The 22,954-nt window shown below is 42.8% G+C and overlaps 1 protein-coding gene across 1 annotated transcript; it reads left to right on the forward strand.

Annotated features, from left to right (window-relative positions):
* The first annotated feature begins 6,881 nt into the window (after positions 1 to 6,881).
* Positions 6,882 to 9,222, forward strand: LOC141015876 (leucine-rich repeat-containing protein 4B-like). The gene is made up of 2 exons (XM_073490093.1): positions 6,882 to 7,124; positions 7,231 to 9,222. Exons 1-2 carry the CDS (start codon positions 6,882 to 6,884, stop codon positions 9,220 to 9,222), a joined length of 2,235 nt encoding a protein of 744 aa, XP_073346194.1.
* The last annotated feature ends 13,732 nt before the right edge of the window (positions 9,223 to 22,954 follow it).

Below are 22,954 nucleotides of genomic sequence, written 5' to 3' on the forward strand. Positions count from 1 at the left end.
ATTTACTAATTAAAGCATGCACCAGCAGCAGACTGCTAAACTCTTACTTCATATGCACATTTTCAGGTTTTATAATGTGAGACCTCACCGGGGTGCAGATTGTTTGCTCTCCAAGTCTGATGCAAGTAATGAGAGCCGTGGCTTCCTTATGCACAGCTTTAAAGGTGCAATGTGTAAGGATTGGCGTCTTGTCGAATTCGCACTCACAACAAATAAGGGGCAGCATATCATTACCATATCATTACCGATAACTGCTGCTAGCTGTAGCTCCCGTTAGCTAGTTAGCTCTCTGAATCTGATGGCAAATAATCACAGCGGTGGCTTCCTTATGCACAGCTTCAAAGGGGCAATATGTAGGGATTGTCATCTTGTTGAACATCACCAGAATAACTGCTAACTGCTGCTAACTGTAACTACTGTTAGCTAGTTAGCTCAGCTAATTGTGCAGCTGGTGGGAGCTCAGAGCACCAGGGGAATGTTGGTGTTTACAATGCTAGCACCGGAGTTTTTTGATGGAGACGGGCCAGGGCTAGTTGGTTAGCATGCTAACTCTAGTAGATATCTCCGCAACGCATAGCGTCGAAACGGTTATTACTTTGCATTCTGTTGATATATTTAGCAAAAGGGGCAACATGTAAGAATTTTGGTTGAAAACATTCAAAACTTTATTCAAATTATCAACATAATGTTGAAGGAATGACAATTTTGACGCAATGATGTCTACGTATTGTTTAGCCAGTAAGCCGCTAAACAGCTAGCCCCGGCCCGTCCCGGTCCAAAGCGCCCGTTCTAGCAAGGTAAACAACTGAATTCAACAGATGGCCAGTTCTCACATGTCGCACCTTTTAATTACTGAACGTCTTCAATTAAAAATCTTACATACTGCGCCTTTAAATCCACCACAGACAGCTGCTTTACTCATATGCAAAGACTGCAGAAAACAGACCTCATTAGTTAGCTAGATTTAATCTGAGCGGGCCATTACTAAAATGCATGTGCTAGCGCCGCACATTCATTATGGATATGGACATTAGTAGGCCTACACAACTCTTTTAGGCTCGGTGGAGCACAAATGTTTCTTTACTGCAGCAACAGCAGTAAACAGGTGTGTGTTACATGGTGATTCACAGGGCAAACTGAGCAAGAACTGCCTGAAAATCTCACAGAAATGGGATGAAAATGGCAGAAAACACACTGTCTCAATTTATTCTGCTGATCATTCAGTGCTGCTGAGTCATATTAATGAATATGACCACACACTCATTACATGCACAGGGCTTATGCTGCTGCGCTGGGGATATGAGCCCAAACCTGCAGACTAAAACAAACCAGACTGCCATGAATCTCACAGCATTCAGCCTTTAGATGGAGAGATTAAACGCTTAAATCATCTAAAGAGCGCAGGTACATCCATCCATAAGTGGCTGCTCCTTCCTCCGTCTATTCCTCTACCGCTGCCTTAGTGGGATTCAGACCGAAACATACGGAATGTGCGTAAAGAGCCGCTTATGCTGGACGCAAAATGCTCTGCCCACCGGGCGCCGTCGCGTTTGCTGCCTGCGTTCCTCTCCAAGGATGATAAGGCGCATGGATGCACTCGTCCCAGACCTCGTTCCTAAATGTGATAATACTAACATCCTCTTCTCCAACGAGCCCTTAATCTGATCTCTTTGTTTTTGTGTGTGTTTTTTTTTCTTTTCACCCCTCCGTGTGTGCGTGTGTCTGTGTGTGCGTGTGTGTATGTGTGTATGGATTGTGTTCATCTTTAACCTGCCATCGCTGTAGCCCCCCGCGTTGCGTTGGCGCTGCGGAATAGCCTACGAGAACAAGAGCCAGCTCTCAGCCGTGGAAACAAGCGAATCAATTTAGGGAAGAGGAGAAAAAAAGGAGAGGTAGATAGCGAGGCTGGAAAAACTGGACGATCGGGAGAAAAGGGGACGAGGGGAGAGAAAACATCGACCGTCCTGACGCCGCAGCCGCCGGAACATTAAGGTACGTGTATATTGGGGATGTACAGGTAGAAGGGGGCTGAAATGGCCGGCGTAATTATTGCATTTTGTTACCTAATCTGCATTGATGCTAAAATCACTCGCCGGATGATCCGGATTGAATCATAAAACGTGCAAAGGATGCACAGATGCACGGCGATTCAAGTGAATAATTAAAACAAAAAAAAAAAGACTCAGTGAGCGTCGATGTCAGCGGAATGAAGCCGTGTTACAGTCAAATAACACGGCTCCTTATGTAAGCCCTGTGCGTCTCACACGTCCGCACATTTTCCCCACAATTTCTCCAGAAACATCCCCGAGCCCGTCTTGTGTATGGATTATATTTGGGTGCAGTCGTGTTGTCATTACCCCTCGAAGGGAGAGAGAGAATGGGATGCAAGCCATTTTGTAATGCAGCATGTGCAGAATTAGGCCTATTCAGAATTTCAATTGCGCTCCCCCGAAGAAGGTGCGCCGTAGTGAGCGCAGCTGCATAGATGAATAAGGCCATTCTGTTGAATTGTAGGAGATATTATGCTGGAGGCTATATGATGAGGAGAGGTTGCAGATTAGACGCTCAGACTGCAGGAGAGGAGCAGTCAGGTTGTGGCTCTTTTTTTTTTCTTTTTTTTTTTTCTCTTTTTATGAGAGAAACAGTTCAATGTGATCACCATCAGCTGAAAGTTGGGGGGAATATGTTTGGTATGTTATCTCTCTGCTTAAAAAAGGCAACAAAAAAAAGCGCTGCTTGTGGTGAAATGCGCCCCATCCTGCCCCTGATTCCCACGTCCTGAATCAATCTAGTGTTGTCATAGTTACAGCAGATGATGTTGGCCCTGCTGCACCTGTGTCGCTTTGTGCTCATCGAGACCATCTGTAAATACATGAGGTCTAATTGGGCCTTGTGTAGGCACACACACAGGAAACATCCCCACAAAAACAACACGATTTTTGCCCCTTCATAAACCTTAATGACTCCGTCGTGGAGAGGCAAGGAGGGGGGGGGGGGGGGGGGGGGGGGGGGGGGGGGGGCATTGATACAATCAAGGCGCTTACGATGATGTGATTAGTTTGTAGCAATTGGTCAGCAGCTTGCAGCTAATTTGTCTTTTCACGACTGAGCGCTTTCTCAGGCCTGATCGAACAATCGATATCTACATGGTTGCAATCTGCTCTTGACATGGAAAAACGGCGAAGATCAAGATGGAGAAAATGACCTGTGAGTGAAATTGTGTGTGTGTGTGGGGGGGGACAAATACAAGCTTAAGAAAACACGTTGTGCACAAGGCCACTGATGGAGGAGTTGGCAAGGTGTAATGTTCTGGAAAAAAAAAAAGAAGAAGGAAAAAAAAAAAGAGCATCATCGGTGGATGCTGGTGGAGAAGTTGAAGAAGGGAGGTCAAGGCAACAGGCGTCCTGCTCGCAGTTTCAAGGTCTCTCTCCCTTAATACAATTCGACCCTTTATATAGAATGTCTTTAGTGACTTTTGCCACTTAATGCAAAGATGATAAGCTAAGTGTTATTTTGAGAGGAAAATGCACCAATCAGTTTACTGCTGACAGCTTCCATTTGGTCTGAAAATGCGTCTTTTCCTGTGATGATTTGCATTTTTGCCATTTTTTTTAGATGAACATCAGAATGCATTTTTGCTCATTTTCCATAAATTTACATTCTTGGACAATAGACTTATCCATTACCTCTACATTAGTACAATTTCAGGAATTGTAGCAGTGGCGGGAGAAATTATGGAGTGGCATAGCTAATGTTGTCAAGACGACTCCATCATGAGGAGAAAAAAAGACAAAGCACCACCTTAAAGGGGCACTATGTCGTTTTGGAAAAGAGAATAAAACTCAGAATTTTATTATTTACAATATTAATAAGGTCATAATACAAACTCAGAAATATTTATTGTTTCCATAACTGAATAAACAAGCTGTTCTCAGAGGAAAATAAGGTCCCCAGAACACTGTTTGAAGCTAGAAAGGTGCCAGGGTCCGCCACATATAAACAAAGTAAAACAGTATGAAACTGTGTTGTCCTTTAAGGTCAGTTTGTTTATTCAGTCATGAAAACAAAAAGAGTTTGTTTATTCTGTTTGTTTAGGAAATGCAGATCTTTCTCTTCTGATTAAAATGTCCTCTCCAAAACTACCTAGTGCTCCTTTAACAGTACCTCAAATACAAGTTCCAGTGTGTAAAACACAAATTCTGGTTTCAGACATCAGTTATTTGACCTGCTGTATGTTGACGATACGTTTTGATGCTTCCATGAATCATATTCTGTTTTGCAAATCATAACTATCAAACCACCGTCCTGGATCAGATACAGCTCTGACGTCTGGGACATACATTGAAATTTCTCACCTCAGTCAAATTACTGAAATGCATAATCACCTGCTGGATGTGGATGAGACAGAGACTCCTCAGTGTAAAAAACAGCATAATGACGAGCGCTGCAACATTTAAGTTATCAACATCCTCTTATTAGAGATGAACGTGTTGTGATTCCCCCGAGGCAGTTACATATGGGACGGTTGTGGGTATGGATGTGTGATCATCTGTGTTTGTGTGTGTGTGTTTTAGAGAGAGAGAATCTGTGGGATGTGCATCTGAAAACGTCTATTTTTAGCATTGCACTCCCTTATGAGCGTTCTTAATAGCTGCTTTAAGAGTTCTCAGAGCTATGTTTTTAATATAGACTGGTGTTGACCTAATCCTCAGACCTTGTAGATGTGAAGATTCATGGCAAATGTGCTCCCTCTGTCGAGATGTTGAAGGCCAAGGTTCAACTATGTGCTTTCTCAGGCTTCCCTGAACATATATTTTAATATACAAAACTAGTTTTTCAACATTTAGTGCATGAAGGCATCGACTGAGGAGAAGACGGTTGATTTTATAGCTGATTTAACACCAAAAACACTGAGCTTTAAGTCAAATATAAGTTGATTTAGGCCATAACGGTGCTGCTGAAAGGATTTGAACAGCAAATGTTCATCAAGCTCAGCTAAACACAGTAATGTGGAATAGGGCACTGGACAGTAAAAACACAAGATGGTGAGTGAGCAGGTTGCCACAGCAACCGTGTTTCTAGGAGCGCATGCATCGTCGCTGCATAGGAGAGGAGATGCTAAGGACTGCCATGGAGCCTTTTCAAAAATAACCTATTTATTAGACAATACACACATTAGGAACATGTTTCCAAAAGTGATCTTATAATAAACGTCAGCAGTGATAACACTGCGGTCACTAATGTGACAAATAAAGATCTCATTTGTTTTCAACAGACAACCAAGGCTTGTGACTGCTAGAGAGATAGTGTCGTACATAGCGTGCTCGAGAAAACAATGAACACTTTCTATTTGGTCTGATCATTGTAGGAGAAGCAGCCCAGCCTTTTCTAAATTTAGTGCCGATGCTTGCAGCCATTCCTGCTTTAAGAAGATTGTGACGCTCTCTTGACCAAAGACACACAATCACACATTTATCCATCACAAAAGACAGAAAAGTATTTTGCAGCATCTTTTTTTTTTTTGTGCTTGTTGGCATTTCCATATTTGGCTCATTAACTCTAATGGTTGGGGATCTTGTCTGGTTGTGCGTTGCTTATTGTGCACAGCATGTGCATTGCAGTAAAATTTCAGGAGTCAATAATCATTCCTTCATATCTTAATTGCTAAATTACTGCTGCTGCTTCATGATGGATTGCATGAATCTCTGCATTAACCTGAGGTCTCTATGAGTCCCGGCGGTAGTTGTAATTGCGTTCAACAAAACATTGCATTCTTTTTTTTAAAGCTAAATTTTTGACAGGACAACAGAACGGTCCATTAGTTATAATACCTGACTTATTCACTGTCCATGCTGTTTCTAAACTGAAAACAGTTCAAAAAGGGCCAAGTCCACAAACACAGACAACCCAACTGAGCCCACGAGACACAACCGTGGACAACACAAAACAAACACCCCAATAAAGACAAAAACATTGCCTCGAGTACACCAGTTACATCTCAATCTACCAATCCATTACACTAGGTGCCAGGATAAATTTCGTCAGTCATTCCTCTGTTGTGGCGATAAAGGAGACGAGGAACAACCTTGCATTCCTTTGAAAGTGATATTCCACTTCAGCCAGTATGTAGACTGTGTGACCAGAAGCATACCAGTATCATAAAGTGGATGATGACACTGTAGTCCTAATGGCTCTGCTGCAGCCCTTGTGACCCAGCTTGAGGTTTTAGAGTTTTGTGGCCATTTCAGACCATGACCCACATGTTAAGTTCAACCTATGAAGAAAATGGCAGCTGACTCACCAGTTAGACTACAGGCCACAATTCAAGAGCCACCTCCTTAGAAAAGAAAGCCTGACCAAGCTTGTCATAGACTGTGGGGACGGGACACCGCAATAGTTTGAGATTTAAAACATTCAGTCCTTGGAAAACATGCATGAATATGTGCTAGGCTAATATCTTAAAGCTACTGCACTGTGCACTTACTTGACCTCCTTCCTCTCTCTCTCTCTCTCTGCTTTTCTCTCTTCCCTCTACAGTGAGAAGCCTCCACAGAGACAACACTTTCAAGAGCAAATCCTCCCCCAAACTTGATATTCTAATAATTGTCATGGGAACAAAGATTACACGGTTCCCTAAAATGACAGAGTAAGGTGTTTGATAGTCAAAGAAGCATGAGCAAAGTAAAATAAGAACCTATCAATGATAAATAGAGCCTTTAACACAACATCACACTTTATCCCCTCAATTTTTAAAGTGCTCGAAAGAGAAAAAACAGAATAAGAGCAATCAGTATGAACATCAAGATAAGCACTTAGATCCCCTTGTTTGGAGGTGACTTATCAACATCATAGCAATAGGGGTGGGTCATGACTCAGTTGCCATGCGTCTTGTCATGGTGACCAGCCCCTGTACCCCTTCCCCCCTCCTCTGGTTGGTCCAGCTCTTGTTGTGGTTTCACAACCATGGACCTCAGCTGACAGAGGCAGCGCCCCCCTGCCCCAGCCTCTGTACCTGCTCCAATCAGGCGAGTCGCGTCATCTGTACAAGGAAGAGCTTAGATCAAGTCCCAGAGAGTATTTCAGAGAACACAAGATACCTCAATCTACAAGAGAACACAATTCAGGTAAATATCTACAAACAGACCGACACATGCACTGAATTCATGCATTTTGAAAGCAGTAATTCTGATGTTGCTACAACATGCCTCCATGTTTTTGTTTCCACACCAGGTGATCAAGTCTGACACTTTTAAGCACCTGCGGCATTTGGAAATCCTCCAGCTCTCCAAGAACCACATCCGGCAAATTGAGGTGGGAGCTTTCAATGGCCTTCCCAACCTCAACACACTGGAGCTTTTCGACAACCGTCTCACAGTGGTGCCGTCACAAGCCTTTGAGTACCTCAGCAAGCTAAGGGAACTATGGCTACGAAACAACCCCATCGAGACACTGCCGGCATTTGCCTTTCACCGGGTTCCCTCTTTACGCCGTCTCGATCTAGGGGAACTCAGGAAGCTGGATTTCATCTCAGAGGCTGCTTTCGAAGGTCTGGTCAACTTGCGTTTCTTGAATCTTGGCATGTGCGGCTTGAAGGACATCCCTAACCTCACCCCACTGGTACGACTAGAGGAGTTGGAGTTGTCAGGGAACCAGCTGGGGATAGTTAGGCCAGGATCTTTCCAGGGCCTGGTGTCGCTTCGCAAGCTGTGGCTCATGCACTCCAGAGTGTCAGTTATCGAACGCAACGCCTTTGATGACCTCAAAAACTTGGAGGAGCTCAACCTTTCCCACAATTCCCTGCATTCTCTGCCCCATGACCTCTTCACCCCTTTGCACCAGTTGGAGAGGGTACATCTCAACCACAACCCTTGGGTGTGCAACTGTGATGTTCTGTGGCTCAGCTGGTGGCTGAAAGAAACAGTCCCCAGCAACACCACATGTTGCGCTCGCTGCCATGCGCCCCCGGGTCTGAAGGGAAAGTACATTGGGGAACTGGACCAGAGCCACTTTACCTGCTATGCCCCAGTGATTGTTGAGCCACCCACTGACCTCAACGTCACTGAGGGCATGGCTGCTGAGCTGAAATGTCGCACTGGAACCTCCATGACCTCTGTGAATTGGTTCACTCCAAACGGCACACTGATGACCCACGGATCATATCGAGTTAGGATCTCAGTGCTTCACGACGGAACGCTGAACTTCACTAATGTGACCGTGCAAGACACTGGGCAGTACACTTGCATGGTAACCAACTCTGCTGGAAACACAACTGCAACGGCCGTGCTCAATGTGTCTGCTTCAGACCCCAGCAACAGCTACAGCTATTTCACCACTGTCACTGTGGAAACAGTGGAGACAGTAAGAGGAGATGAGGAGAACTCAGCGAGACAGTACATTAACGAGACCTTCATAGATTTTCCTAATCCTACTGTCCAAAGAGGGGTGTTGGAGGGCCGACCTGGCATCACTATATCGCCTTCTCTCTCCTCTCTTTCCTCACTGTCTCCACGAGCCAACAGAGCTACTGAAAACGCAGTGACTGTGTCCATAATGGATGTAACTAACATTCCAGGCCTGGATGATGTAATGAAAACAACTAAAATCATCATTGGTTGCTTCGTGGCCATTACTTTTATGGCAGCTGTAATGCTGGTGGTCTTCTACAAGCTCCGGAAGCAGCACCAGCTACACAAGCACCACGGTCCTGCCAGAGCCATCGAAATTGTCAATGTAGAAGATGAGATCGGAGCCGGGGCCGGGAGCGGCATCTCAGGTGGTTCAACGATGAATTCTGGCACTGGTGGAGAAGGAACCCTAAGGATACATCACCCGGAAATAGTCAACCTTCCCAACATTGGGCGTACAGATACTCTCAACCATTACTACAAGACCCATCATTTCAACAACAATGTGATGGGTCTTAGTATTGGCCCCGAGGGAATGGGACCAGGAGGGATGCTCAATAACAAGAACCAAGGCATGGATATCCCCATCTCCTGTACCTCGGTCCCCATCTCTACATCTAATTTGCTCTCCTCATCAGGCAACGGCACCAACACCAACCCCAGTATGTCCCCACCACTGCCGATGTCCCTCCCCATGCCTACTATGGGCTTACATGGATCGATCAAGGGTTTCATGGGCCAAAACCAGAATCCCCAAATGGAGCCCCTTCTCTTCAAGGGGAGCTCGAAGGAAAACGTCCAAGAGACTCAGATCTAAAAAACAAAAAGCGAGAGTATAGAGGGAGAGTGAGCACGAGTCGGAGACAGAGAGGGGATTGATGTTGGGTTTATGCGCGGAATGATTAGACACTAGAGTGCATTGACATTACACCAGGAGAGAGGATAGACTGACACGGCAATACACAAACACATAGACTTATCCGTGACAGTGTACTGAGCCAAGGATTACCACAATGGGCCACTTGTGTTTGTAGTAACGATCATGGCCATGGAGATCAAGGAATGGACATTGCTACAATGTAAATCTGTGCCAAAGCAAATGTTTTTTGCAGTTTCTACAAGCTGTGTTCTCATAGGGAAAAACTAGCCTTTCAGAGTAATCAGTCCCCAAATCGTTGTTGGCCAGCAGAGATGAAAGACATGCATAGCTCTCACCACACTGAAGATCGGAGATATTACAGAACAAAAATCCAAGAGACATTTTTCTTCCACACAAAACACAAGCCACACTCTCTCTCGAGTGACTCGACAGACTCCCTCAAGGTGACAATTATGTAGGCATAAATAGATGGACAAAAAGGTACAGTGCAGTACAAACTACTGTGAAAAATCCACAAATTATATAAATATATTTTCATTTAAATATGTATCATTGCAGACTCCGATGCAGAGATATTTTGGGGTGGATGTATAAGCTGGTATAGTTTGTTTCTTTGTGAATAATCAGGGGCGGTGATCGTGGAGGTTGGTTATGATACATGTTTTAAGTTTGGCTACTTCTCAGAAACATAAGGGCTCAATTGCAACACTCATTGTGAATCTTTGAATTGGCTTTGTGACATAAAGTCCATTTAGGTTGTAGAACAGTAAATGCAGATCTCTGTTTGACAAACTTTATTTCTGTTGCTTCAGTAATAATCATGACAAACTTTTTGTGTTCTGAGAGTGTATTATGTATTTTGTAAAAGCCAGCGACTTGGTATTTGAATCGACAATTCTGATACTTAAATGCCAGCATCAAATAATGGTAAAACAATGTTCCACAAACACGGAAAGGTGATCAGATGCAAAGACCTGTATGGGTAAAATAAAGTGTTGACAATGTGTTATTTGAATCAGATCAGTAGCCAGATATTTGCTTTTAGACAGGAATTTGATATGACCTCCGTGCTCATGGTTACCATAATCATGCCATAAAATGCTGTCATAAGGATGATTAGACATCTAACTGCAACAGCATTCAAGAAGGGATTAAACATCCATCTTAGGATGATTGGAATGAATGGAAATGTACAGTATATTAATAATAATAATGTCTGGTTGTATGACAATTGTAAGATCCACATTTTTACAGTGTAACTTTCATATGTTAAATGCCATTTACGCTTCTTGCGTTTCAACTATGTATTTCTTTATTTTTGTTAGTTTGATATAATGTGTACAGTTGTCTAGCCATGTATCATTACGTGTGAAATAAATCAATCATATATTGGGTTGTGGCTGGTCAATATGGCAACCACATAAGTAAAGAGTGAGACGTTATGCAGGCCTCTGCGCTAAACCGGGGTTGAATGTATGGTTTGTGGTTTAGCCATTAGTCATCCTGTTAATGATAGGTGCCATCTGCTCTATTAACACGCTCAGACAGGCTGTTAGTCACTCTCCTATAGATGTTCTACTGGTTTTTGCGAAATGAGTGTTTTTAACAGAACAAGATGATCTTATTCTTTAACAATGGCACTTTAGACCGAAAATAGCCCCCACTATGCTTCTCCCATTCTTTCATGCTAGTTTGAAAATGGGAAGAAGAACCAAATAGAGACATATATTGAATAAATTGCTAACATTCATCAAGCAAGAACCTAAAATGTTTGTTGCAATTGAGCACAAACTGGACATGCGAACCAGTTACTCCTGATAAATGTACCTGAGATAGTATTATGAACAAGATCATATCAAACATGGTTTTAAGACTGTAATGCAGCTCTGTATGTGATTTCGCTGGGTTTATTCTGTTGCATATATATATAGGAGCTGTTTTTTATGTGAGTGATGATGGTTTTTCTTATCAGCAACGAGCCCACACTCATTGGAAGAAAAAGGAACGCCGAGAGATAGTAATAATGGTGATGATAACGTGAGTGATGATATCAGACAAAAAACCAAACCAGATTGGACTGTCAAAGAGGTTAATCCATGAAAGGAACATCTCCTACATCAATGCACACCATGTTCCTCCTGTTCAATGCAAAGCCATCTTCTAAAAAAGAATATGTCTGGTTTTTACCCACGATGCCATATGCAAAACTGATCGATCAAATAACTCAGGTCGTCTAAATTGCAGCCATGTATTTTCACAACTTGGTGTTTTTGTTCCTTGAATCTCATTTAAAATCCATAGTAAATGTAAATGTGTTGCGACCCCGCAGACACATCAAGTGAACGAGGTTCAACTGTAGCCCCACAGAGACACAAATAGAATATAAATGAAGGCTAAAGAGACAACATATGGCCGCTCCCTTGATGTGCTACATTTGGTGGCTCTGCCGCCAGATTTCAAAGAGCATACGAGATACCGCCTTGTGTGCCGCGCGTGAGGGTAACGTTCCTGCATGTTAACCGTGGAAACAATCTTCTTACCTTAACACTACTGTAGCAGCGCTTCATTGTGATGGTGACTCACCTTATCAGCACAGAAATGTTCCTTTCATACCTCTGGACATCAGCCCACAGTTATCATCATTATTATTAACCTTTCGGAGGATATGCAGAAGGGCTTTGTTGCATCTTAGTATAGTGGCTGCCATTTTACATATAGAACTTGATGCGATTTAAAAGAAAGGCTTGTGTTATCATTGAAGATCAGACTGGAATCTGAGTATGTGCATATTGGGCAACTGTACCTCACTGTATTATATGGTGGTGAAGTGATGCAGCTTGGCTACAGATGGAGTACTGGCATATGTATATCCTCTGCACCATCCGTTTGCTTCAGCCCAGATGACATTTCTTGGTTTCTGTCGGAGGCAAAAGTCCGTAATGAAATGGATTATCATATCTGAGACACCAAATTGCAAGACAAGAGAATGGACTGACCTTTTTTTGGTCCTTTAAAGGTAAGAGGTTCTGTTTGATAAAATACTACAAAAATAACCTGGGGTCCGTTTTGAAAGCTTTTTAAAGAGAAAGAGGGAGAGAGAGTGAGAACAGTGTTAAGCTCTAGAAAAATTTAGATCTCTTTAATACAAAATAATGATTGAAAAAAATGTCATTTTGTGTTTGTTTTGTTTTTTTCCTTTTTTATTTTCCAGTTGTTGGTTGTATCTCGGTATGTGATATTCTCAATTTGGGTCTTTATGTATTGTCATTAAATGTAATTTTTTTCACGCATTCATCCAGGTACACAGTGTGGCAGAGGAGTATTTTCTTCAATTATAGCAAGATCAACATGTGCTGTACTTGCACTTCAATGACTGTCATACAATGACTGAGAGGTATATTATTTCACTGTTTGCTTCTTCTGTGACTTCGATTTTACGCCCGCTGTAAGGAGTAATTCTGCTATTAGAGACATATACCACTTTCATTCTTTGTTGTGATTTCATCCTGCAGAGCACCACAACTAACTAAATGAGAAATGAGTTAACAAGTTTAACATGATGATGTTTCAAATAAGTTATTGCGTGAAATTTTATAAAACAAAATGAAAAAAAGTCTGGAACAATAATTGTGTTTACCCTGTATTTTGTCACTTTTTTTGTTTTCACACTTTAATCAGGGGGACAGGAAACACACTTTTAAAATGAGATCGTGGTTGGACTCTATGTGCACAATTACAGTATATTGTTATAGCTGGCAGCTTGTCATTTAAAGCAGGGGTGCCCAAACTTTTTCCCTCGGAGAGCCAAAGCTGAAACTTATGAAAGACCACGGGCCAAAAGTGAGCACCTTTTTGTGTTAAGACGTAAAATGGTACCATACAGAAGCCAAGAGTGAGAAAAGACATTCTGGTGATGCATTTACTTTTAAATCTGATCTCAATTGTTTTCACTCCTGTGTTTATGACTTGAGAAATTTTTGCCAGGATAATATTTCAATATAGCTTACATTTCTTTTTACTTGCTTCTCAGGGCTTCCGTAGCAGTGCCCTGAATTGACTAACTTCCTGCACAAAGTGTCATTCTGCCCACCCCTCGCCAACAAAAAAATGAGAGATCCTACATATTTAAAAGACATTTTCACCTAACAAAAAGCAAACAGCTCTGATTTAACGCTTTCAAATTAATTTGAAGAACTTTTTTAAAAAGCGAGTTAAAAAAGTGCTAGCAGCTAACAAACGTTCAAACGGTGGAGCAAATTGGAGATTTTGCAAATTCCCTAAACTGTGAAGATCTGTAATCATGAAAAGTGATTGAATTACTTTATTAAAGGTGCACTATGTGGTTTTGGGGAAAGATCTTCCATGACTGACTGTCTAAACCAAGCTGAATAAACAAGCTGACCTGAAAGGACAACACAGCTTTATACTGTTTTACTTTGTTTACATTTGGCGGACCCTGCCACCTTTCTAGCTTAAAACAGTGTTCTGAGGACCTAATTTTCCTCTGAGAACAGCTTGTTTATTCAGTTTTGCATTACTACCTCATTAATATTGTAACTATTAAAATTCTGAGTCTGAATTTCTTCTCCAAAACTACACAGTGCCCCTTTAAAGAACAACACAAACTTCTAAGTTGCATTATAATGCTCGAAGCGGTTCTCATGATTTCCCAGGAATACGTTTCACCGATCTATTACTCTTTGCCGATTGAAATCCTAATAACAAATTAGTGGCTAATTGATTTAGAGGGGTGGATGTAGAAGTACAGTCATATTAATCTAACAGATTCAACACAACGCTATTTTGTGCTGTAATCACTGCAGCATGGTGACCGCCTTAATAAATCAAATGGCCCATCATGTTACATTAGCGTAATTGTACATTAACCCAGCTGACATCTTTTATTATTAGCATATGTTGCAAATCTGACAAATAGTTCAAAGGAAATCAAACAAACAAATCAGTTCCTTTAAATGTTTATCCTCCGTGCAAGGCAGGTGTGAAAGCAACCCAGTGGATCTGACTAACTTCTGACTAATTTTCATGCTGGCTAAGAATGCGTACGTCACAGGGGCTTCATCTATATCATTATCACCAGCTCTTATCTCGAAAGGGTTGACGAAACCCAGCTCCATTCCTTTGATTCTCCCTGTTTCATTCTGCTCTCCAGTTCATCTGCATGTACCAGATTTGGTATTTTTAAACTTATTTCGAGCCCCGAGGTGAGGTGAAACTGTATAGACGCATCACAGATGTCCACGCTGCAGTGTGAGTCCGGCCCACGTTACGAAACAACAACCTCGAGGGACTCGTGTAACAACAAATGCATCAGCCACGAAGCATGACAGTGAATTTGAATTATGTTTAGATAAAATGTTTGGGCAGAGAGATTGTATTTGAAATGTCTTAGGGGGACGCTATGCAAAGTCATTTTCATGAATGCAATTGTAGTTGTCTTGTACTCTGGTCCCCAGAGATCTCGGCCCCCCTTGAGTCTCCTTCGACGCAATGTGGCCTAGTAACAGTAAAAGGCAGCTGTGGTTGAGTGTTTTCTGAAGACTGTAACCCAAAGCAAAGATATCAAACCATACATTCTGTAGCACCTTGAGGTGACTAATTTTGAGGCAGATTATTAATATCTGTGTTTTGCAGCTTTTTGCCGTTCCTCGGCTTGTGTTAGCACTGAGCAAACATATAATGAATGCACAGAGAGAACTTGAAATTGCCTTTTTCTTGCTGTGTTTGAAAAGGGTAACGCTCGTATGAAGTGGGGGGGCTGTGAAGTGAGCGAAGAGTGTGTGCAGCAGAAAAGAATACATTAATATGCACTGAAGATGAAAGAGAAATGCAAAATGCAAATACATTTTGAACATTCTGTGATCTTGGCATGAATATAATGTGATGGAGTTGGGTCATTGTGAATTAGCAAAGGTAGAGTTTTTCGAAAAAATGACGCCTTCAGCCCTCGCAGCATGAAGAAAACATATTCACAGGAGGTGTTTTTATCAACATGAACAATGCAGGGTATTAAAAAGAAAACCTTGATTTCTGTTTGGAAAACATCACATCCTCCCTGAGCAGTGCATCGACGAACTCCCTTCGCAGTCATCTTCTAGAGATCCACTGTGCCTGCTCTATCCTCCCCTTTTCCCTATGCTGTCTTTTCCCTTCAAATTCAATAACCTCCCAGCTGTGTGTTTCTCCAGGGATTCCCCAGCTCCCCTGGCCCACAGACAGACTGCGGAGTCTGTGGGGAACCTGACACAACATAAACTCCACTGTGAAGCAGAGGTGTCAGAGTCTGTGGGCTGCATCTCCACTGATCGAGCAGCCATGAAAATGCGGAAGAGCCTTTTATTTCTTCACACTTTAAAGGCTGCGGCAGAAACAACACATGTGCTTAACATGAGCGCAGTGTGTTCGATGTACGGCCGTGCGAGCGCGCGAATCAAACACTGAGTATAGATTTTGTGGCCTATTTAGGCTTTGCTCGTGTGAGAATGGGCTCCTCGGAACCGCTCAGCTCGGACTGAGAATTCCAAAGTATTCTGGAAAGTATGAGGAAGAGATCACAGTGACCCAGTTGGACTTATTTTGCGTAAGATGGATGAAAAAGAAAACCAGAAGCCTTTTGATTAAAAGTCTGCTCTTTGTTTAAAGATTCAGTTTTTGACTGTTATTACATGAAACTATGTTGGTGAATTATGGGCTTACTACTGCTCTCAGAGGGCTTTCTCATACTGTACTGAACATACTTTGCTTTTGTTTCGGTCTATATTTAGACTCCCTCTCTCTTCTCCAAGTATCATTAGAAGCCATGCGGCAGATCCTTTGACTTGGGAATATTGTTTCTTTCCTCACACAAAGATCTAAAAATTAATAATCCAGAGAGAGAGAGAGAGAGAGAGAGAGACAGAGAGAGAGAGAGAGAGAGAGAGAGGATACACTAGAATACTATAGGGAGGCTATATTGGTAGACATGCATCATGTGTGCTTCGCAAGCACTCAGGAGCCCGTGTAACACCAGACAGTTCTTAACCTCTTCTGGGGATAAAACACTCAACCTGACCAACAAGGCATGTCATCCGGAAAAAGGAGAAATCTGTTTCTTTTTTCCTCTAAACGATGCTGAAGTGTGTGTGGGATAGAGATGCTGTTGTAAGCGTGTGTATGAGCTTTTTATGTCAGGTTTTCACATGGTGTGTGACATTTTTTCCCCCCCCGTGCCCGAGAGCTACGAGCTTTATTTATGCATGTATGTATTCATGCACATGTTAATGTGACATAAGAAATTACATTTTTTTTCTTTTTTCTTTTGCCCTTAAAGTAATTTTGAAATGTTAAAACCGCTGCTTTTTCACAGACTCTAATTTGCTGTAATGGGTCACAGACAAAAATATCTCTCTTGATGTTGAATCCAAATGAAAATCTGAAGAAAAAAAAAAAAACCTGCACACAATGGGGTACTTTATAATTCTCTCTAATCATATTATACGTTACCAGAAATAACAAAAAAAAAAGGGAAAAAAAGGGCCGTCTATAAATATCTCAACAATGATGTTTGCTACACTGCAGGCCGATGCTGCAAGACGTGAATTAAAGTAATTACTTTCCCATGAATATTTTGTTTCCAGCATGCATTATAAACAGACACTTCCCGTGTAATTACTGGAGGAAGGTATGTAGCAAATTGTTCCCCAGTGCATGCACTCCCACACACAGACACACTCCTCAGACACTGAGCTGATGTTGTTTGTTAGATTATTACACTTACTTGAGTATTGATTTACCATAACTGCAGATGGGGGTAATGTTTTTACTTTGCATCGTTAATGATGTGGCATGTTTTGCTTTTTATGGCTCTCTGAATTATGTAGTAACTTTTACTTACCCTGTTGATGCTTCAGTACTTTCTACTTTAGTCTCATTTTCATCTCTGACACTAATTGTTAAAGAACGAGTTCATCATTTGGGGGAATACAGCAAGTCGCTTCCCTGCTGAGAGTCAGATGAGAAGATTGATACCGCTCTCGTGCCTGCACGCAAATGAAGCTACAGCCTGCAGCCGCTTAGCTTAGCCCAGCAAAAGGACTTGGAAGAGTGGAAACGGCAAACCTACCCACCTACCAGCACCTCTGAAACTCACTAAATGACGTTACATCTCTTGTGTTTAAAAAAAGGAAGTGTAGGAACAACATGGGATGGAGTCTCCACTAGCTGCAACCTCATGATGACGATAAAACTCCAACCACTCACTAGTCCTGACCAAGAAGTAAGCAAATAACCCCCCTTTGAAAACCACAACCTGTTGTTTTAATGTTATTTTGTGTAAAAAATTGAGAAAAATGTCTTAATCACAGGCTGTATTAAACATGGATGTTGTCCACTGTGTGACTGTGTAATGATGCATTCAAGTGCTCCTCGGATTGTCCCACTTCCAGAGTTCAGAAGTCGTTCTTCTGACTTCTTTGTGCGTCAAGTCAGAATGTGGCAGCAACATGGATGATGTTTTGCATTTTATCACTCAGAGCATTTAAACAACACATTGACATCTGTTTCTGGTATTTGAGTGACAAGAGGAGCAAAGGAAATGGATCATGTAAGCCATGAAATATATTTCACAAATATGCATTTACCATCAACCCAATGTTCACTTTCGTCCGCCATGTTCCAGCGTCACATGATGTCAACTCCGCAACTGGTGTATCAACACTTTCCCCGACTTTCCGAGTTGAAAGAGTCACACAATCAAACAATTTTATCCCAATTCAAGTAAGCTGGCGGCTAAACCAGAAGTTAGCCGGCTTGGTCGCGAAGGGTGTACTCACACTTGGCCCAGTTGCTCCGTACTGTGCCGAAGCATGATTGTCCCTCCTCCCCAGTCCCCTGCTGACCTGCACTCACATTGCTCCGGCCACAACCGGGCCTGAGCACGGTTACCTCTTGTACGTACGTCATCACGTCATAGCACGGCCACATCACAATGGAGAACAACACAGAACATGACTAACATTACTTACTTATTTTGTGTCATTTTGGTCATAGACAGCCTCTCACATTCCTGGATTTCTTGATTATGCAAGGTGGTGTAATACGTATGATTATGCTTCATGTCCTTGTTGTGCGTCCGTGCTTGTGCATGAGCAACTGTACCGTGCCAAAACACACCTCTTCCAACCGTGCCAGGGCCAAAGAAGTGTAACGGGCTTGGGCACGGTGCGGATAAGTCTCTCGTGGCAGACTCTACAGACCCCACAATGTGGAGAGCCAGGTAATTTTATACCCAGGAAGTCAAACTTTTTTGACTTCATGCACAGCTGAGCAGCTTACATAGGAATGAATGGGGCTCTGTATCCTGTGACGCTGTATCCAGTTCTCACTGGATGAGCTAGGCAGCTTAACCTTAAGCTTTAATATCTTTCTAAAGAGTGAATAATGTAAAATTCATCCCCCTATAGTTTTCATCGATGGGAAAATTAGCAAGACTACTACCAAAACTGTTTTTTGCTCTAGTTTGGTAAGATGTTATTTCTGCTCAAGTGGCCGTTCAAGGAACTGCAGTTTTTGGCACTTCCGCACTGTCTTCATTTTTCAGCCCTGGAGAATGCTGCTTGGTTTTCATAAGTGAGCTTTCGAGGTGTATTTTGTTAACATAAGACTAGCTATTCCCCCTATTTCTAGCTAAGCTAAGCTAACAGGCTGCTGGCTGTTGCTTCAGATTTACTGTACAGACTTCAGAGTTGTATCGATCTAATCATCAAACTCCCAGAAGAAAGCAAACAAGCACATTTCCTAAAATATTAAACTATTACTTTAGATCACTCTGGATATTGGCTAACATGTTCTGCTACTGTAAAATCTATGCTAAATAAACTTTAATAAAGTGATATCGACGTGCTGTTTAAGTATGAGCACTCAGGGATGAATTCAGAGAAAAATCCTTGCCAGTAACAGCGAGCAAAAATGGTGGATTTCCAGTTATTTTTTTTCACTCTTACTCATATTTTCCTTTGCAGGTGGGATGCCAGTTGTGTGTGACAAAATGTCTCAGAGTTATTGAAGAAAACTGCTTCGTCACCGTCTGTAAACATTGTTTTTTCTCTGCCCAGGATGAGATCAGCGTGTGGGGTATTTCACTGGACGCTGACCAAAGTCATGGAGATCCCCTGCACGGATAACACGACGACACATGAATCCAGAACCAACTCATCTTTCTGTCTCTCGCATCCCCCTTCCTCCTCCCCAGCTCGCTTGTTCTCCTTCTGTCCTAAAGAAGGACATTTTTGTCCCATGGGGGATAACAATATTGACGGGGAGAGATGAGTTATTGATTGAGAGGAGAGGACAGGGAGACAGTTGACATGCAGCAGACTGCGCTCCGCGTCCCAAACAGCATCAGCATTCTTACATGTGTTTGTATATTTTCACATCAGCCTGCGCCGATATGAATCTAGTGAGTTTTGCACGACTTGTCAACCAGACAAATAGGTTGAGGAGAGAGGAGCATGTGGGCGCTCGTCTCCTCTGCGGGGCCACATGAGCTTTGCCGCTCGCTACAAATCTTTACATGTTGGGAAATTGATGCAACAGTGCTTTGTTCCAACGCCTTACGATATATATGCAGAGATAATGAGATTGCGTTCGGTCCTGATTGAATGGGATGATGACACCGATATGAAATAGCTCTGGTCTTCCCATGGCTCGTGTGTTTAATCCAAGCAGACACATCATCCTGACTCGTGGGTCATTTGACCTGCATTGATTTGAGCTGACTGAATCATTGGGAAAATGTGCTTATTCTCCAATGATTCAGCCCCAAAACTCATACAGGAGCCTCTGTTTCTGTTTCTTCCTAAATGATGCTCATGAAAAGGCCGGAATCGGATGCGAGCTCTGCAGAGTCGGTCAATGTCACAGAGGAAAGAGAAAGAAGAAGAGTCAAACGGCTGAGCGGAGACATGTCTCATGTATCATTTTGAGGTTATCAATGACCATAGCAACATACAGAGCAGATACATTCCCACTGGCAATTATGCAAATGTGGATGTGACATGTGAGCCGGCGCCCAGCGTGATGCGACGAGAGGGGAATTCACCAACACTTGGCTGCTCTGCCTGCTGCTGCTGCTGCTGCTTGCTACCATTAGCATTAGCATTGTTCACACATCCCCTCATCTTAGGCCGCTTCCACACCCCTCCCTACCCCCACCACGTCTCCATCCTCCATCCTCCTCCATCCTCCTCCTCCTCCTCCTCCTCCCTGCCTGCGTCCTCTCTTTCCTGTTCTCGCTGCGGTGTTGCTATAGCAACGGAGAAATGTGGGAATACCTCCGTCCTTCAGAGCGCGGGAGAGAGGGGAGGGGGGGTGAGACAGAGAGATAGAGGCAGGCAAGAGAGGGGAAGAGGGAGAGGACGGGAGACAGACAGGAGAGTGAAGGGGGAGACAGAAGAAGAGACAAGAGAGGAGAGAGAGAGAGAGAGAGAGAGGAGGGAAGAGAAGGAAGTGTGGAAAAGACTGTTAATTAAAAGACAGGCGAGCGAGTGGCCGTGACTCACCGCCTGAATGGACACCATTGCCTGTCACTTAGCCCCTGACTCCAAGCGTTTGTCCCCCCCTCCTCATCCTCCTCCTCCTCCTCCTCCTCCTCCCTAAAAGCTATACCCTCCCATTGATATTCAGCCTCTGTGATGGAGACCGACCGACTGACTGACTGGAGGCGTGGGTGCCAGCGTGGGTGGGTTCGACTGAGATGGCACCGTGTCGCACAGCCATGGCGTAGCTTCACGCTGGGGCCCTACGCATGCCATTTGTTTGACGATCCATGTGTTTCTGGATGTCTCCATTTGTAGTGAGGCTGCAGTTTCCATGACAACGCCCGGACTAAAATAGCACCCCGCTTTCCTCACACCCCCATCCCTCTCTCTCTCTCTCTCTCTCTCTCTCTCTCTCTCACAATACACTCATAACTGTTCATTCCTGATCTCGGGCCTTGTTCTATCAGGCTGCAGATGTCCCAAACTGCTCATCGCCATTCATCATATGGATTGAAACACATGAAAGTAACCGCCCCCCCCCCCCCCCCCCCCCCCCCCCCCCCCCCCACGCCATCACCATCATCGCTTTCACACACACACACACACACACACGTGCGCGCGCACACGCGCCATCACTTCTCCTCCCACCTCTTATCTCCCATTTTCAGTCTCTCGGTCGCCCTGCAACAGATTCTGTCAACGTGCATCAACCCTCCGCGTTGCCATGGCGACGGTCTTGAAAATCACTGCAATTATTTCAACAAAGACAAAAAAAAAAACACTACAGCCACTCGGGAGAGGGAGAGAGAGAGAGAGAGGGGAGAGAGAGAGGAGAGAGAGAAAGGGGGGAGAGGGGGAGACAGGGAGGGAGAGTGAGAGGAAGGGTGTGTGTGTGTTATATGTTTGTGTGAGTGACAGCAAGAGATGCAGAGTTGTGAGTCTGTGTGTGCACACTGTTTAGTGACCCTTCAGTGAACTGGTGTGTATCAACTTTTCTGCAGCACACGTGCATATGTCGGTGTGTGTGTGTGTGTGTGTGTGAAACTCCTTTCTTTTCCTCCACTCAGACCCTTGAGTATACATATTGCATATGTTGTCCTGTAGATCAGTGCAGGTGGACTCACTGACCCATTTGTACAGGTGCATAGTTTTTTCAAAGCCAACCTGTACCAGCTACCGCTGTGTGCGCGCGTGTGTGTGTGTGTGTGAGAGAGAGAGAGTTATAATACGAGTCATGGGAGTTTTGCATTTTTCATTAGTTTAAATTTTTATTTTCCTTTTTTAAATTTTCAGTTCAGTTTTGTTTCAGTTGACTTCCAGGGTGGCTTTGCTCACTGGGTAACACTTTACAACAACTATCTTTAATACATGGTACATTTAAAGTCAATTAAACTACATCATAATAAAAAAAAAAACTAAAATTTGTACTGAAACTAATACAAAATAAATTAAAACTAAACATTTTCAACTAATAATTGACGTGTGATAACTCCTTTGTATAACGGCCATCCAAATAATGTTTACAGATGAACTACACAGTATTTATTAACCATATACATGTAGAAGTATTATAAACATCAGCTGCATCTTTGTATAAACAATCCGTTATATTTAGAGATTTATACATTTTCACTACATACATGTATTCAGTACATACACACGTTACATACTGAATATTATGGGTTGACCAATTATTGGCCTGGTCGATTAACAGATCTGATGTTCAGCATTTCTCTGATTATCAGAATCTGTGTTTTTTGTCCAATATAAATAAATTAAAAAAATTTTTGGGCTCTGCTGCAGAGTAACTAGTAACCAAAGTTATCAAATAAATGTAGTGTGGAAAAGAGTACAGTATTTGCCTCCAAAATGGAGTGGAGTGGTAATTCAAAGTAGCAGAACATGGAAATACTCAAGTAAGTAAAGTACAAGTCAGATTTGTACTTAAGTATAGTACTTGTTTAGATGTACTTAGTTACATTCCATCACTGCTGCTATTTGACTATTGGTTGGTTAAAACTGCAGCGCCATGCTGTTTCAGGAGATTACTGAGCCACATATTTGTGGCAAGCTTTTAAAGATGAACATCTCCACCAGAAGATAAATGGGAGAGCCACAGTTTCTCTCTTCATGTG

This window comes from Pagrus major, chromosome 20, assembly GCF_040436345.1.
Source record: "Pagrus major chromosome 20, Pma_NU_1.0".
In the NCBI taxonomy this organism is placed as follows: domain Eukaryota; kingdom Metazoa; phylum Chordata; class Actinopteri; order Spariformes; family Sparidae; genus Pagrus; species Pagrus major.

Bases quoted from the DNA above. Each gene is read 5' to 3' on its own strand.
- LOC141015876 (XM_073490093.1), top strand. From the start codon at position 6,882: ATGCGTCTTGTCATGGTGACCAGCCCCTGTACCCCTTCCCCCCTCCTC. The intron at 7,125-7,230 runs GTAAATATCTAC...TTTCCACACCAG, and splicing joins TACAAGAGAACACAATTCAG to GTGATCAAGTCTGACACTTT.